Genomic DNA, 15,078 nt, shown 5'->3' with positions numbered 1-15,078 from the left:
AAAGTTAGTTTGGCAAATAAATACACTGTATTTATTCGGTCAACATAATCAAGTACAAAGTGTTAAAAGGCAGATAAAACATTTGGCTCAAAAATACATTCAATCGCCCTGTCTCTATTTCAGACGGTTGCGCTAGGTAGATCGATCCAATGTGGTTACTTTTGGTGTTGTCTTGCTGATGGATAGCATGAGGACCAATGTCAGCCAATAGAGACACAGAGACCTAGACAGTAAAAGGGCAGTCTGGGATTCAAACTACAACAAAGTGGTCTCCCCGCCACTTTTGTGGGGGGTAAAAAGTTGGGGATGGGGCTGGAGAAATGTAACCACTGTCAAATTATCTATGGATGCAAGGACTGACCATCCATGAGATCAATATTACAGTTTAACCATGTTTTGAAGCTATGCTGTTTTTTTTTGTTTTTTTTTAACAATTACATTGTTTACAAACAATGGAGTAAAAAGCCTATATTTTGGGTTATAATGGGTTAAGACAGTTGAACTAATCTCATGAGGCAAATTATATTCTTCAAGAGTCATAAATCCCCAAATGCCAATCCCAGATTGCCCATTTAACATGATAAAATAATATGACCGCATTGTTCCTCCTGATTGGAAAGGTAAAAAACACCTGTAGATCATCTAGCCATCACCTGTGCATCATTAGAAGTACATGAATACCCCGCTTGTCGTCGACCACAACTGGGGATTACTTACCGGTGTCGTAGGCCTTCCTAGATGGACGGTGGGTTTGAGGATCTCGAGCTGAGAGAGGCGCAGAGAGAGTATTTGGACTTTCTGGATGATGATGTAAATTCTAAAAAGGCATTCTCTGTCAAATAGGCTGAGATTAATTAGAGCTGATGAATGAAATCTATGGAACATCCGATGCTGTTTTCTTTTTTATAGCAAGACCAAGGCGTTTATCATGAGAAAGTCAGAAGTATGGTGTCTGAGAACCGATGTCGTCTCATCGTGAACATTAACGACCTGCGGAGGAGGAACGAAAAGCGGGCCAAGGCGTGAGTATAGACAAACCCCGTTAGCGCTTGCGCTCTCCAGCATTGAAGCTTGAGAGGCGATGATGGAGGACCACTAGAGCGAATTTAGTAGCCTAAATAGAATGTGATCTTTATACATATACGTTTGCAGTAAAAGTGCATAGTACATGTCATTGTGTTTTTATTTTCAGTTTGCTGAAAGATGCATTTAGGGAAATCGTTGCGTTCCAAAATGCCTTGAAGGACCTGGTAGCCTCCATCGATTCAACCTATGGCAAGCAGTTCGAGGAGTTCCATGTTGGGTTCGTGGGCAGCTTCGGAACCATGCACGTGTCCCCTCGTACCCTCACAGCTCGATATCTTGGAAATCTGGTTTGTGTGGAAGGAATCGTTATCAAGTGTAAGGCACTTTTCTCTCCACACAATATTCTCCTACTGTTGTCGTTTGATTCTCTTCATAACCATACACCTTACTACTTTCTGTTATTATGGTAGGTTCTCTTGTCAGGCCTAAGATCACTCGTAGTGTGCACTACTGCCCAGCCACTAAGAAGAGTTTGGAAAGGAAGTACACAGACCTGACCTCACTAGATGCCTTTCCCTCTAGTGCCATATACCCCACCAAGGTGTGTGACAGAGACCATAAGTCTGTTTGTACTGCATGTTTAATAAAACAATGACAGAGGGCTTTTGCACACTGGTATTGTCTATTTGACCGGTATAGGAAAAAATACTAGGAATAGAAAAGTGGCCTCCTGCACACTCTCTGCTTGCAAGTGTAATACGTTTTAATAGGTGCAACGTTTTGGTCAGAGACTCTTTACTTTTTCTGCTTTTGTCTCTTCTCTCTCTCTCACGACAAACTCCTGTAGTTTGTGAAGTTATTTGTTAGATGTATGAAGATATTTTTTATTTGCTATTGCTTAACTTAATAATGTACTCCACTCCTCATTATGATGTGATGAGGTCATTATTGATGGTGATGGGTGTGGCAGTTGTTGCCATTTGATTGGTGACCTATGTATTCCCGCTGTTTCCCACCACAACCTTAACTGATGAAGGTCTCTGACCGAAACACTGCACCTATTAAAACCCATACACTTGCAAGCAGAGACTGTGTGCGGGAGCCTCTCTCTTTCTATTCCTGTATGTTTAGCATCTCTCTCTGCCTATAGGATGAGGAGAATAACCCTCTGGAGACAGAGTTTGGCCTCTGCACCTATAGGGACCACCAGACCCTGACCATCCAGGAGATGCCAGAAAAAGCCCCCGCTGGCCAACTGCCACGCTCGGTCGACATTATTGCCAATGATGACTTGGTCGACACGGTCAAACCGGGTGACCGTGTGCAGTTGGTGGGCATCTACCGCTGCCTGCCTGCCAAACAGGGAGGTTTCACCAATGGCACCTTCAGGTGAGTGGCTATAGGTAGGGTACTGTGGTATTCCCTGAACAGGTGTATTTGAGGCTGTATTCCAATAATCCTCCCACTTTTCCATACATTGACCACTAATATGAATAATTGTGTCTCATGTAGTATGATATGAAACCTTCTGTCTTGAATTCACATCTAATGCAGGACAATTCTGCTGGCCAATAACGTCAAGCTGATGAGTAAGGAAATCGCACCAACCTTCTCTGGTGATGATTTGAGCAAGATTAAGAAGTACTGTAAATCCCACTCTAAAGTAAGTAACACATTTAAATGTATTGTTTATACATAATTTTTGCTTGTTCATGCCAATGTCTTGTCTATTTTCTTACCAGGATGTGTTTGAACACCTGAGTCGCTCCCTAGCACCCAGTATCCATGGCCATGAGTACATAAAGAAGGCCATACTGTGTCTGCTGCTCGGTGGTAATGAGACAAACCTGGAGAATGGGACACGCATCCGCGGAGACATCAACATACTACTGATAGGTCAGTCATTAACCAGAAAAACTCACAACTTTACCCAACTCACTGCTGATGAGAACTCTATGGTCTCTCTCTAACCCATGGTCTCTCTCTGGTGATCAGGTGACCCCTCAGTGGCAAAGTCTCAGCTGCTGCGGTATGTCCTCTTCACTGCCCCCCGGGCCATACCAACTACAGGACGGGGGTCTACTGGTGTGGGTCTGACGGCCGCTGTGACCACAGATCAGGAGACTGGTAAGCAACGCCATTTTGGGACAGTTTCAGCAAAATGTGTCCATTTTAAATTCAAATCTCACCACTTAAAATCCACCTCATCCCTCTCTTTTCCTAAGCCCATGGTCTCAACCTCTTATGACCGTTTCTCTATTCCCCTCTCTGTTCTTCTCTTGCTCTCCCAGGTGAGCGGCGGTTGGAGGCTGGGGCCATGGTGCTGGCAGACAGAGGGGTTGTGTGCATCGATGAGTTTGACAAGATGTCTGACATGGACCGCACAGCCATCCATGAAGTCATGGAGCAGGGTCGTGTCACCATATGCAAGGCTGGGGTCCAGGCCAGGCTCAACGCTCGCTGCAGCGTGCTAGCTGCTGCTAACCCAGTGTACGGCAGGGTGAGGCATGCTAACAGTTAATGTTAACATAATTTCTGTCTGACTCTGTATAGTTCTCTCTCCTCTCCCACAGTATGACCAGTATAAGACTCCCATGGAGAATATAGGGCTTCAGGACTCCCTGCTGTCTCGGTTCGACCTGCTCTTCATTGTCCTGGACCAGATGGACGCAGACGGTGACCGGGAGATCGCTGAACATGTGCTGCGCATGCAGCGCTACCGTGCCCCAGGAGAGCAGGAGGGAACAGGTAGGGCAGACCTGTCACCTGAGCTGTAGATGCACATGTTGCATAATTCTGAGGTCCCCCTCATTCAAGAGTGTGTGATTTCTTTAAAAAATGTATTGTTTTTTTAAAATCAGACTAAACCACTGGTAAGGGTTGCTGATCGGAAGAATGTGCTGATCTTTTAACATTTCTAAAGCGATGGCTCTGGGCAGCAATGTGGATGTTTTTGCCACGGAGGACCCCAACATCACAGAGGCAGCAGAAAAGGAACTACAGATCTATGAGAAAAAAGACCACCTCCTGCACGGGCACCACAAGAAAAAGTACCCAACAAAACCTGCCCTCTGCCTGAATTATAGGCTTCCATTGAGTGTTACCTCCCTTGTAATTATATGCCCTCTGCTCACAGGGAAAAGGTGGTTACCATGGAGTTTATCAGAAAGTACATCCATGTGGCCAAGCTGGTGAAGCCGGTTCTTACCCAGGAGGCCTCAGACCACATTGCAGAAGAGTATTCCAAGCTCCGCAGTCACGACCAAGTCAACTCTGACTCAGCCAGAGTCAGTGTTTTATTACCTGGCCCTTCCCCAAAGCTAAAACCCATTCTCATTATGGAGTGCTTTTATTCTGTTATTAATTGTTCCATTAGTCATGGAGCTTTGTATGTGATTTGTATACTGTGTGTTTAGTGTGGTGCCTTGTCCACAGACTATTCCGGTTACCGCACGAGCGTTGGAAACAATGATCCGATTGTCCACGGCCCATGCCAAAGCCCGCATGAGCAAGACCACTGACCTGGCGGATGCAGAGGCTGCCCTCGAGCTCATGCAGTATGCTTACTTTAAAAAGGTATTCTTGGTAACGCCTGCAGCCATCACAACAGTTCTCTGAACTGGAGCCTGGGTTTTGGTGGACCTGGGTACAAGTCATGTAGCTGTGTATATTGTACACACTCATTTTAGTGGCATTTAAAAACATTCTGCTGTGTAGATCTTGGAGAAGGGGAAGAAGCGGAAGGTGCCAGACGACAGCATGGATGTAGAGCTGTCTCAGTCTCAGTCCCAGAGCCAGGATCTGGCCAGCCAGAGGAGCACCAGGTCTGGTTTCAGAGATAAAGGACGGGAGTCTTTGTTTTGGTCTGAATAATCCTAAATGGCTGCTCTTCTCCCGTCCCCCTGTCTAGGAAACAGTCCTGTGTGTCTAAGGATGACATGGATGTGACCAATGGTGGTGCTGAGCCTGACCCTTATGATTTCAGTGGGGATGAGGAACACAGTTAAGTCTTGCAAACACTACACGCATGCCTCCTGATTCAAGGGAAACACTCATAGCCCCTTAAACCACAGTCAAAGTATCCCAAAAATGTTGTGCAAAATATGCACACTGTAGTGCTGTAATATTTATCCCCTTGTATTTCTTTCTGTTTGATGCATTTTCCTCCCTCTCCCTTCTAGCCCAGACCACTCAGAAACCTAAGCCTGCATCCCAGACTCTGAGGAAGAGGACTGACATCAGCCAGGACAGGTAAACACCCCTGCACTGTCACTCGTCACTATATTGACCTCTAGTGATCACCTTGTGTACTGCACTCTTCAGTCTAGACTGGTAATGTTGTAGGTAAACTACTCTCAGGGATTATTCTGTTTGTAATCATTCTGTCCTCAACTGAATTTGACCTTCAGTACCACTGCTTGTAGACAATTGTCCCCGATACTGTGTTCTGTAAACCTTCTCTCCAGGCTGAAGTTGTTTAAAGCTGCTCTGCTGAGGGCCTTTAAAACCACACGGTCCCAGTCTGTGGCGGTGTCAGAGCTCCTGACCCTTGTCAATAAGACCACAGATCAGGCTGACGTGTTTGAGGAGGATGAGGTTGACCAGCTATTGGGTCGCATGCAGGATGACAATCAGGTGATGATGTCAGAGGGCGTGGTCTTCCTCATTTAAAACTGCAGCAGGCGTGACAGTCATGTTCCAGCTATGTTCCAACCATGGTCAATGATGGTCATCCACAGTGGACTCAAGTCACAAGTCATTATGAATTGTCTGTAATAAATAAGTTGAGCATGAAACATGGTTCTGCGGAGTTTGTTCTTTATTTGGGGCTATAGAAAGGCCCTCCTTACATTGTGTATAGTAACATTTAGATCACCATAATAGTTGCTGTGGATCTATGGAAACAGACTGAATTCAGTTTGCTTTTATTCAACCATTTATATGCATGCAATTCCACTTGTCAACTGTATAGGTAGCTCACATTTTCTACTGCTGATCAGGGTTTCCAGTGAAGAGACAGATATTAACCCAACTACAGATCTCACTTGTGACACACAACAAACAAAATGAATGCATTTATCATTACAGCTAACATTTTCCATCTATAACCTATGGTAGACAAATGGAATATTAGACACCAGCCAAGTTTGTGGTGATTCAGTGGAAACCAAAGAGTATTGTGTGACAATTTATAATTATCGCTTAAGGAGTGAAGGAGGCCATTGTATGGTGGTTGTTTCACTGGCACTCATGACCATCCATTGTCTCCAGTACCACATCTCTATCACTCTCATGCTGTCTCCTTCTGTACCTCTGGGCATACACTACACAGGCCATGGAAACCACTAACATGGCTGCTGCTATGCACACAGACACCGCCATCACTGTTGTAGCACTCTTGGTGGTGGTTTCCTGGGGCAGCACTTGGGCGACACTCTTCTTTAGGCAACCATCACCACAAGCAACTAGGGAACGAGGGAGAGGCTGAGTCTCTAGGAGTCTAGACACGTCTGAGAAGGGGTAGAAGAGGGGGTCAGAAGAGAGCTGTTTAAAGGACATGTTTGGGATTAAGAAGTTAAGGCAGGTTTAGGATAAGACCTTATAAACTGAATGGCTTACCATCCATAGAGATGAGGAAGATGGCGTCGTCTCCCTTGATGAAGTCTCTGCTCCTCAACCTGCCATGTGTGAGAAAGCTGCTGGTGCCGGTACCAGGGCCACGGTAGTAGGAACTGCCATCTGTGCCAGTCACCAGACTGCCCACCTTCCTTGGATTGTCCCAGAAGTACTCCTTCTGACCATTAGCTGAGAGGGCGGAGAAGAGTGACCAGTGTTAACATTCTGCACTCAACAGGAGGGAAGAGTATGGAAGATCTCATAATTTCACTAGTACTCTTTCTCAGTTTCCCCCACATACCACTATGTCTCTCCCCTAATAGACTCTATTCTGTGACTCTGGCTCACCATCAGTGCCAGAGGAGACCTTGTTGGGGTCAGTGGTGACCATGCGGTGGTTGGACATGCGACGTTTGATGTCTGGGTTCTGATCCATCAGGGCCATGGTGGCCTGTTGCCATGGACACGGCCACTTGAGGAGGTCGTCATTGGGGCCAGAGGTCAGGTGTAGGTAGATGGCCATTTTCTCTGGACTGTCGCTGCGCCCGTTGAGGTAGACACCCACCTGGAAGGCATAGCCTGCGGGGGACAGGAAGCGTGGGCTGTAGAGCTTCCTCCCTGCTGGCGTGGTTGCTAGGAGACCTGTGATGTTACGGATGCGCCAGACTTGCTGCGGGCAAGTGGTCTCTGATAGGTTGATGTCGTCCAGCGAGAATCCTCCAGTCGACACACCTGTTCCTTTCACAGCCTCAAACACAACCCGGAACTTCTTCTTTACGTCCAGAGCCACATGCTGCAGCTCCCATGAGTCCCTGAGAACCCCTTTAGGACAGATGCATACTCACACTCACAAACCTAACAACAAGTGTACCTGTATGTCGTTATAGGTAAGAAAGAATGACATAGCCCTGTCTGGATTTTCTGTATAGAGTAACTGTTGTGATTGAACTGTGAGACCAAACCTGAGGTCTTCTGGATGAGCCTCAGTTTTCCTTTGGGGTTGGCCTCGTCGTACTCCCGCACCCACACATTCAGTACATCATCGGTGCCCCCGTTATTATAGAGGTAGAACTGCAGGCACTGAGACCCTCGCTCGGGGTAAAGGGGACGACTTTCAAGGTGGCCGTGGTCACCATGGTTACCCTTGTCTGTGCTGAAGTGCATGAAGTATCCTGTTCCTGGAGACAGGAATAAAAACAAAAAGCTTGAGAGATCTAGTGGGAAGAGGACTCTGTCATGGGAGATAATTTGTCATATGTTTTTATAAAACAATCAAGAAAATTCTTCTGAAAGAATTGTAATCTGATGGTAATCTCAAAAAATGTTAATCATCACAATCCATTACACAATATACTTTGTCCAGTTTTGTAATCCTCTGGGAATTGGTATTGTAAATCATCCAAACTACCTCCAATAAAACGTCTTCAGAAACAAACAACACATTTGAGGACAATGACCCTTTGAGGCTATACCCTTTATCAGTCAAGGAGTAGATAAGCCACCATAGCTGCATGGTTATAAGGTAACATTTGGACTATGTTCTTTCTTCTTTGAGGCTTATGCTAAGGGTTTAACTTGTGTGTGCGTATGGGTGGGGGTCTTACCCTTACACTGCCCCATGTTGGTGTAGTCTGTTTGGGGTCCCCTGGCCACATTGTTCCGGTGTTCCCACTGGGAATTCCCATCAGGACCCTGGATCATTCCACAGATATTTTCCTTCTCAAAGCTACAGGAGTCCAGGAATGTTGATGACGTCGCTGGGGAGAGAGAAGGGGGTTGAGAGACAGAGTGAGACAGCATTTCTCTATGAAACTATGAATCAAGAAATCCAAGGTTTCATGATATGGGATCATGAAGTTAAAACAGTTTCCATAACGATTGTAGATTATCTAGCTGGACAACTCATTATCTAATCACCCTTGATAATAGGATTTGTTGATAAACAACAATTAAATGTCAGACTCTGACCCTTCCATGGCCTATGATGTAACATTATAGCACCCAGTAATAAACAGTTGTTGTTTCTTGATTGATTAATTGATCAGTTGACTGGTTTATTGACAGAACTCACTGCAGTTATACAGCCTGTTGAGCTTCTGAAGGTCACTGTCACTGAATTCCATCCTTTGACCAATCACATCCATGAAGTGTGGTATCTTGGTGACGATGGTAGGCTCTGTCCCCTTGTTGAAGGCTGTTTTACTGTAGTGCATCACGGAGCCGTAGTCATAGGGGACATTCAGAGCACTTGATACTGTGTCGTCATATGTGTTAAAGTTGTGCTCTTTGCCTGAAAGGGAAATATGTATAGAGGGCATTTTTTCTGTCAGCACTGTAAGCGGTGTCATACAACATCCAGATGGATTGATTCATTACACAACTATGTAAGAGACAGTGAGGACAGATTCAAATATCATGGTGGTCATAAATGATCGATGATTGAGTAAGTAATTGATTAATTGCTACCATCTTCTATGCGGTCCCAAATGATGTTGACATAGTCATCACGGTCGGCTCTGGACTGCTCATGCCAAAAACCCAGAGCATGCAGGAACTCGTGCTCAACTGTTGCTAGACGGTCACAATTATTTCCAATAGACAACCTCTGCTTCCCCATATGCCGGTTACCTACAGAGGAGAAGCATCTAGAATGGGAGAGAGGGATGTCAAGTTTCAGCTGAGCTATTGTACATCTCAACACATACTATTCTTCAGGAAAGTGTATGTGTGTGTAAACCTGTTTGCTCACCCGGAACCTTTGTACACAGAGATGTAGTTCTGCTCTCCCTTCCAAGGTGTGAAGTCAATGCAGGTCTTCAGTCTGTACTGCTCAAAGGCCTTCAGAATCACCCCCTTTGCATTTATGTCTACACACACACACACACACACACACACACACACACACACACACACACACAGAGAAGACACAGCACACACACACCAAATACATAACTTTAATTCCAGTACACCCCTCTTAACCAAGCTATGTTTGAATATTTGGATCTATGTTACAGTACATTCGAGTATGTGTGTACACCCAGGTCTCACCCAGGCTGTCCTCCAGGTAGTATGGTACTGTACTAGGCCAGCGATACTGATCTCCTATGATGCTGTTTCTGTCCTCACCCTAAACAATCAGAGAGATAACCACACACTCTCATCAGACCAAACTGTCAACTGTCTTTTTTTCTTAAAACACCCTTCCGCCCTCCATGTTAATCATTTCAAGCAGCAGCAACTTGTCAAACTCACCACATCCATCACAATATCCCCCTCCAGCAGATCCAACCCTGCCTCTGCAAACACACAGTTAGTCACACACAGACAAAATGCTGTCTAAACACAATAGCCATAACTGCTGTAAAGGCTATTACAAACCCTCATTGATGTCAAAGATGTCCAGGTCCTGCCCTTCATCCACGTCAATCTCTGCAAGAAATTAAATTGAAATGAAATTTCCCAATAAGATATTTAATTGAATATTTCCAAATTCATGTCTGCTCACAAAATACTGTCAGCTTCACTCCTGGGCCTATGACTACAGTTGAGGCTATGATTTAACATTGTTGTATTGATTACATCAACAACAGAAAGAGGTTTAACTCACCGATTTCACCTGTGAGCTTGGATGTAGTCTACAGCAGTAAATTAACAAGCATGCAAGCAAACAAATACAAATAGGTTTGTAAAAATGTAATCAGAAATATGACTTTGTAATCCCTTGTGAGATAATGAAAGCTTATGAATAACCAGGTATATGACATTCTGAATCTATTTGGCCATATACAGTAACGAGAATGATTTACATTATGTAATGTGTCACTTGAAATTGCATTGATGATGGAATGAGACACTTACCAAGCACAAGCTCTGACACCAGAGCAGACCGAAGAGCACAACTATCCACCTGGAGACCATTGCCAACATATACTGTATACAGAAAGTGTTTTCAGTATGTAAGAGACAGAGGGGCCAAAGACTACCTTCACACAGCCTGAAGCTATCCCTGGTCTGGGTGAGGTGTGTTTGTTTAGTTGGTTTTATGCAGTAGCTGAACAAACTGCAATGCTTGCATGATTGAGGTGATATCAATTTTATGGTTCAGGGTCAAATATTTTACATTGCTGTCAAATTAATTACTATTAATGGTTTACTAGTCCTGATTAGCTTATGTAAGCATTACAGGTACACTGATGCAACATGCACACACACACACACACACACACACACACACACACACACACACAGCATTCAAAACCACATCAATGTTATTTTGTAAACCTTGTGCTAATTTGTAAACCTCTTGGATCAGCGGTTGATACAATCCATTGGATACACAATATGTTTGATTCCAATTTCCTTTATTAAAGTTGTTGTATGCTTGTTACATTTTTGTCAAATAATCACCAAAAACTGTAAACACATTGAGATTTCAATTTCTTTAGTTAATTGTGAGCAGCTATAATGCAGTATACTGTATACAAAAACATACAATTAAACATTGTACATATATATACAGTAAGCTTAAAAATATAAATTACAGTTTGTATCAACAGGTCTATGTGACATGTAGCTTGTAGCTTTCTATGGCATAGAATGTGGAAAAAAGGCAGTGGCCTGAATTAAATAGGGTTGTCTGTATTCATTGGCAGTTAGTGGCATAAAAAAGTCCTCAATATGTTTATGTTCAGCACTCATTAAATATACAGTACATTACCATGAGATTATGTTATGTTTCCATTTTTACAATTGCATATTTGAGCAGCTGTGGAATCAAAATATTTCAATACTATTAAGAGAGCAAATCATGATATGTTTGTTATCGATAAAGTGATTATTGTTTTGCTGTCTGATGAGAAGATCATCTGGCATTTTGCATGGCGACTCTGTATGATTCCAGAATGGCATCTTGCTCGTTCATCATGTCGCTATGGTGTACATTCTATGGGCCAAATAAACATCCCAATGTTAGTGTATGTGAGCTTCATGTTAGTGTTCAATGAGAGTGAGTGAGTGAATGAGTGAGTGAGTGAGTGAGTGTGTGTGTGTGTGTGTGTGTGTGTGTGTCTGTGTGTGTCTGTGTGTGCGGGTGGGTGTGTGCGGGTGGGTGTGTGTGGGTGTGTGTACCGCGTAGTCTTCAATGTAGTAGCAGTGTCTCAGGTTCAGGTGTCCGATGAAGTCTCTGCTGTGTTGAGCTGGGTTCCCATGTGGTAGAGACACACACACAGGGCACACCTAGAGGGCACCAGAGAGTAACACTCTACATCACCAGTACCCAGTCTGTAACAATGTTGCGTTAGCCATCAATGCCAAATCAATAGAAATGGACTTATGTATCACTGACCACACGCCTGTTGTCATAGCGATGGTTCTCATTGCAGTGATCCATCAGATCCCTCTCATCCATACCCCCCTCCTGGCAGAACGGACAGACAAACGTTCTCACCATCAGACTGAGAGAAAGAGAGACAGAGGTTATACAATTAACAATAAAAATAATTTCCAGAAGAAACTTCATGGGCTTGCCAGGTGTTATTTTGGTAGCGTAAAAGTTTTAAAGATGTTTCAATAGATAGATTTGCTGGGTAGTAGAAAGTGAGAGCGGATAAAGTTAGAGATGGTTTGGTTGGTTGGTTGGTTGGTTGGATGGATAGATAGATAAATAGATAGATAGAATGAGCCAGGGGTACATCAGTGGAGTGGGTAGAGAGTTGGTTGGTTGAGTGGTTGAGAGTGGTAGAGTTGGTTGGTTAACTGGATGAGAGTTTTTGGAGTTACAAAAAGCTAAATAGTTTTAAAGCTTTAATGGGTATCAGAAAGCTTTTATCTGGGTTGATGATTTTCTGGGTAGCTGAAAGAAAGTGAGCTAGGTTGGTTGATTGGAGGGATAAATGGATAGATGAAAGACAGGATGGATAGATTAGAGAGGGGAGGTATAGAAATATCAAAACAATTAAGAGGTTAATCAGTATGGGTTATACTGAGTGAAGCAGTAGTGATTGGTGAAAGTTGAAAGTTGATGGCCAGGTAGTTGAAAGGTTAGAGGGTTATAAGGTTGGAAAGGTATAACGTTAGACAGATAGCATGTTAGAAGATTAGAGATAGAATTTAGATAGATAGACAGATAGATATATAGGATGAACCACTCCAAGCAAGCCCACCTAATAATAATAATAAGTATGTTTAAGAACAATAGTTGGACTTGCTCAAGCAAGCCCACCTAATAAGTATATCGAAGAACAGTAGTTGGACTTGCTGAAGTAAGCCCACCTAATTATTTGAGAAGCAGAGTAAAAATGCACTGTCTAAATTAACTGCCTGATCTGGTATCAAGATCACTGAGAAGGGATACACGACCAGGTTAGATTCAACACTGCAGAAACTGTGACTCATCAGACAAAACAACAAATACAAAGAAACACACAACAGTAGTCGTACCACTAATATGAGAAATACATAACTACTTACTTATCATCATAAGAATGGGGGAGGAATGCAGAGTGAGGTACTGTAGCACTGGGCAGTGGAACCACATCAGGAGGAGCGAGGGTAAGTGGCATGAGAGTACTGTCAAGACTCCTGGTAGTTGGGGTTGGGGCAAGGGTGGAATAAGATGTGATGATAGGTGTGGGTGTGGAGGCAGGCACAGAGGTGACTGAGGGGGCAGGGAATAGGGCAGGAGGAGTGATGAATGCTGAGGGTGGTCTACAGCGAAGTCTTGGGGTGGTAGTGAGAGGGATTCTAATGTGAGCTGGAGTCTGATTGGCCTGGTCAGGTGTGGAGGGTAGGCTTCTTCTTTCTGCCTGAGTAGCCTGCAGCTGTCTTATCAGGCTAAAGAACAAACAAAGGTTAGGGTTAGGGTCACACATACAATCGGTCATCACAGGTGGTTTTGCTGTGGCTGTATTTGGCTCATTGTGTTTGATTATGTTGCGCTTGGCTGAGACATTCACCTGTGCATGTTATCTAACACAGATTGTGGTGCTGGGGTGGAGAGCCCTGACAGAACAGGGAGAGGGTGCCTCAACCTGTGGACTGTTCTCCTCATCTGGGCTCTGCCATTGGCCCCCTGGACAGGAGCAGGTATGATGTTATCAATCTGTGCTTTAGCCCTACAGGTAGGGCAGTGGTCTCTCTCTGTCAAGGAACGTATCAGACATTGGCGGCAGCATCTGTAAAAATACACACACACACAAGCAAGTTTTTCAGAGCATCATAAAGGCATAAACATCATGCACACTGGTTGTAGTGCACTGATAATGCAATTTGACATTGGTTATTGGACACATTCCTTACTTTAGGGGAAGTAGTGGACACTTACAAGAAAGAGTCAAACCTGTTCTGTGAGAATGATATCACAACAATTCACTGAGGACTCTGGACTTGAGTCGAGACAACATTTGGTCATAACATAAATCCTCCTACTAATTCTGATATTCATAACTCAGAATGCTACTCAGGGGAGGGTTTAGAATTTAAGTACATTAGGTGGTCAGGGTATAATTTGCCCTATAATGATATGTTTATCTACAGTCCAGCGAGACACTTTCACCTAGAACTGCTGTTGTGTCATTTACTAGCAGTGGTGACAGGGTGTGGAGGAAATGAACCTATTTTAGAGTCTGTATTTATACCGTGTTGCTGGTCATAGGAGTCTCTTTTCACAGATAGATCAATAATCAACTTAATTTGAGTTAGAAACCTTTCTCTTTGGTGTGGACATTTTGACACAGTGAAAATAAATCCTTTAGAGGAACGTAAAAGTGAAACCTACACATCCCATCTATTTCACAGAAAAAGAAACTACACCCTTTTTCAATCTATCATAAAGTCACTTTGGACCATTGCACTGATATTGACATTTCAAAGACAAGTATTGCTTTCTTAGTCTTTCTTGTGTGAGTACTAGCTGCCTTATAACATCAGAGAATAATTGCCCAAAGAAAGGTTACTCACATGTGAGTGCAGGCAGATGGACGACATGGGTCCAGAAGGGGGTTTCTACAGATGGGGCATTCATCCTCAATCACAGATTCTGGGTCTGCTGCAGAGGGGTCCATGCCTCCCAGAACAGAGTGTTTCTCTTGGTATAGAAGCCTCACGCAGGAAGCTACATCTGCCCATCTAAGAAATACCTGTCACTCTGCCAGTCTGAGTCCATTAGACCCAGCCCATAGAAGGGGAACTCCTGTTACACAGCTGACCTCACAGTCAGGTACTTACCATTTACTGCCTTCTTGAACACCAACTACCTTTCCAGGAGGGAATGAGTGTGTGTGTGTGTGTGTGTGTGTGTGTGTGTGTGTGTGTGTGTGTGTGTGTGTGTGTGTGTGTGTGTGTGTGTGTGTGTGTGTGTGTGTGTGTGTGTGTGTGTGTGTGTGTGTGTGTGTGTGTGTGTGTGTGTGTGTGTGTGTTAACCAAGGAGTGTGTCCTTGG

The 15,078-nt window shown here is 44.0% G+C and overlaps 3 protein-coding genes across 3 annotated transcripts; 1 reads left to right on the top strand and 2 right to left on the bottom strand.

Annotated features, from left to right (window-relative positions):
- Positions 1 to 738: 738 nt before the first annotated feature.
- On the top strand, positions 739 to 5,697 carry mcm3l (MCM3 minichromosome maintenance deficient 3, like; the record flags this gene model as incomplete). Its single annotated transcript, XM_083671598.1, has 17 exons — positions 739 to 810; positions 910 to 1,022; positions 1,193 to 1,401; positions 1,497 to 1,627; positions 2,177 to 2,415; positions 2,581 to 2,689; positions 2,769 to 2,922; positions 3,022 to 3,153; positions 3,318 to 3,526; positions 3,600 to 3,774; positions 3,950 to 4,076; positions 4,163 to 4,313; positions 4,462 to 4,602; positions 4,744 to 4,850; positions 4,937 to 5,028; positions 5,208 to 5,277; positions 5,493 to 5,697. The coding sequence occupies 17 exons, from the start codon at positions 739 to 741 to the stop codon at positions 5,695 to 5,697; spliced, it is 2,436 nt and encodes an 811-aa protein (XP_083527724.1).
- Positions 5,698 to 5,879: 182 nt separating this feature from the next.
- On the bottom strand, positions 5,880 to 10,614 carry mep1ba (meprin A subunit beta a). The gene is made up of 13 exons (XM_083670930.1): positions 10,501 to 10,614; positions 10,250 to 10,277; positions 10,021 to 10,071; positions 9,895 to 9,938; positions 9,691 to 9,769; positions 9,392 to 9,509; positions 9,109 to 9,287; positions 8,714 to 8,932; positions 8,247 to 8,399; positions 7,605 to 7,820; positions 6,991 to 7,464; positions 6,646 to 6,831; positions 5,880 to 6,536 (listed from the first exon to the last, which is right to left on the bottom strand). Exons 1-13 carry the CDS (start codon positions 10,567 to 10,569, stop codon positions 6,265 to 6,267), a joined length of 2,088 nt encoding a protein of 695 aa, XP_083527056.1. The 5' UTR covers positions 10,570 to 10,614; the 3' UTR covers positions 5,880 to 6,264.
- A 383-nt stretch (positions 10,615 to 10,997) lies between these two features.
- rnf125 (ring finger protein 125, E3 ubiquitin protein ligase) lies at positions 10,998 to 14,889 on the bottom strand. The gene is made up of 6 exons (XM_083670938.1): positions 14,599 to 14,889; positions 13,596 to 13,814; positions 13,111 to 13,473; positions 11,987 to 12,095; positions 11,770 to 11,877; positions 10,998 to 11,584 (listed from the first exon to the last, which is right to left on the bottom strand). Exons 1-6 carry the CDS (start codon positions 14,700 to 14,702, stop codon positions 11,504 to 11,506), a joined length of 984 nt encoding a protein of 327 aa, XP_083527064.1. The 5' UTR covers positions 14,703 to 14,889; the 3' UTR covers positions 10,998 to 11,503.
- Between the last annotated feature and the right edge of the window lie 189 nt (positions 14,890 to 15,078).

This window comes from Argentina silus (genome assembly GCF_951799395.1).
Source record: "Argentina silus genome assembly, chromosome: 6".
Classification (NCBI taxonomy): Eukaryota; Metazoa; Chordata; class Actinopteri; order Argentiniformes; family Argentinidae; genus Argentina; species Argentina silus.
The sequence above is the reverse complement of the archived record's forward strand: the minus strand, read 5'-3'. Positions and strand labels throughout refer to the sequence as shown.

What these genes read in the sequence shown, in the direction of transcription:
- mep1ba (XM_083670930.1), bottom strand. Translation starts at nt 10,569, where the DNA reads ATGTTGGCAATGGTCTCCAGGTGGATAGTTGTGCTCTTCGGTCTGCTC. An exon ending in CATCTTTGACATCAATGAGG is followed by an intron (nt 9,939 to 10,020) that starts GTTTGTAATAGC and finishes GTGTGTTTGCAG; the next exon opens with AGGCAGGGTTGGATCTGCTG. An exon ending in GCTCATCCAGAAGACCTCAG is followed by an intron (nt 7,465 to 7,604) that starts GTTTGGTCTCAC and finishes TCTGTCCTAAAG; the next exon opens with GGGTTCTCAGGGACTCATGG.
- rnf125 (XM_083670938.1), bottom strand. Translation starts at nt 14,702, where the DNA reads ATGGACCCCTCTGCAGCAGACCCAGAATCTGTGATTGAGGATGAATGC. An exon ending in CCCCATTCTTATGATGATAA is followed by an intron (nt 12,096 to 13,110) that starts GTAAGTAGTTAT and finishes TCTTTCTCTCAG; the next exon opens with TCTGATGGTGAGAACGTTTG. An exon ending in ACTACATTGAAGACTACGCG is followed by an intron (nt 11,585 to 11,769) that starts GTACACACACCC and finishes TTTGGCCCATAG; the next exon opens with AATGTACACCATAGCGACAT.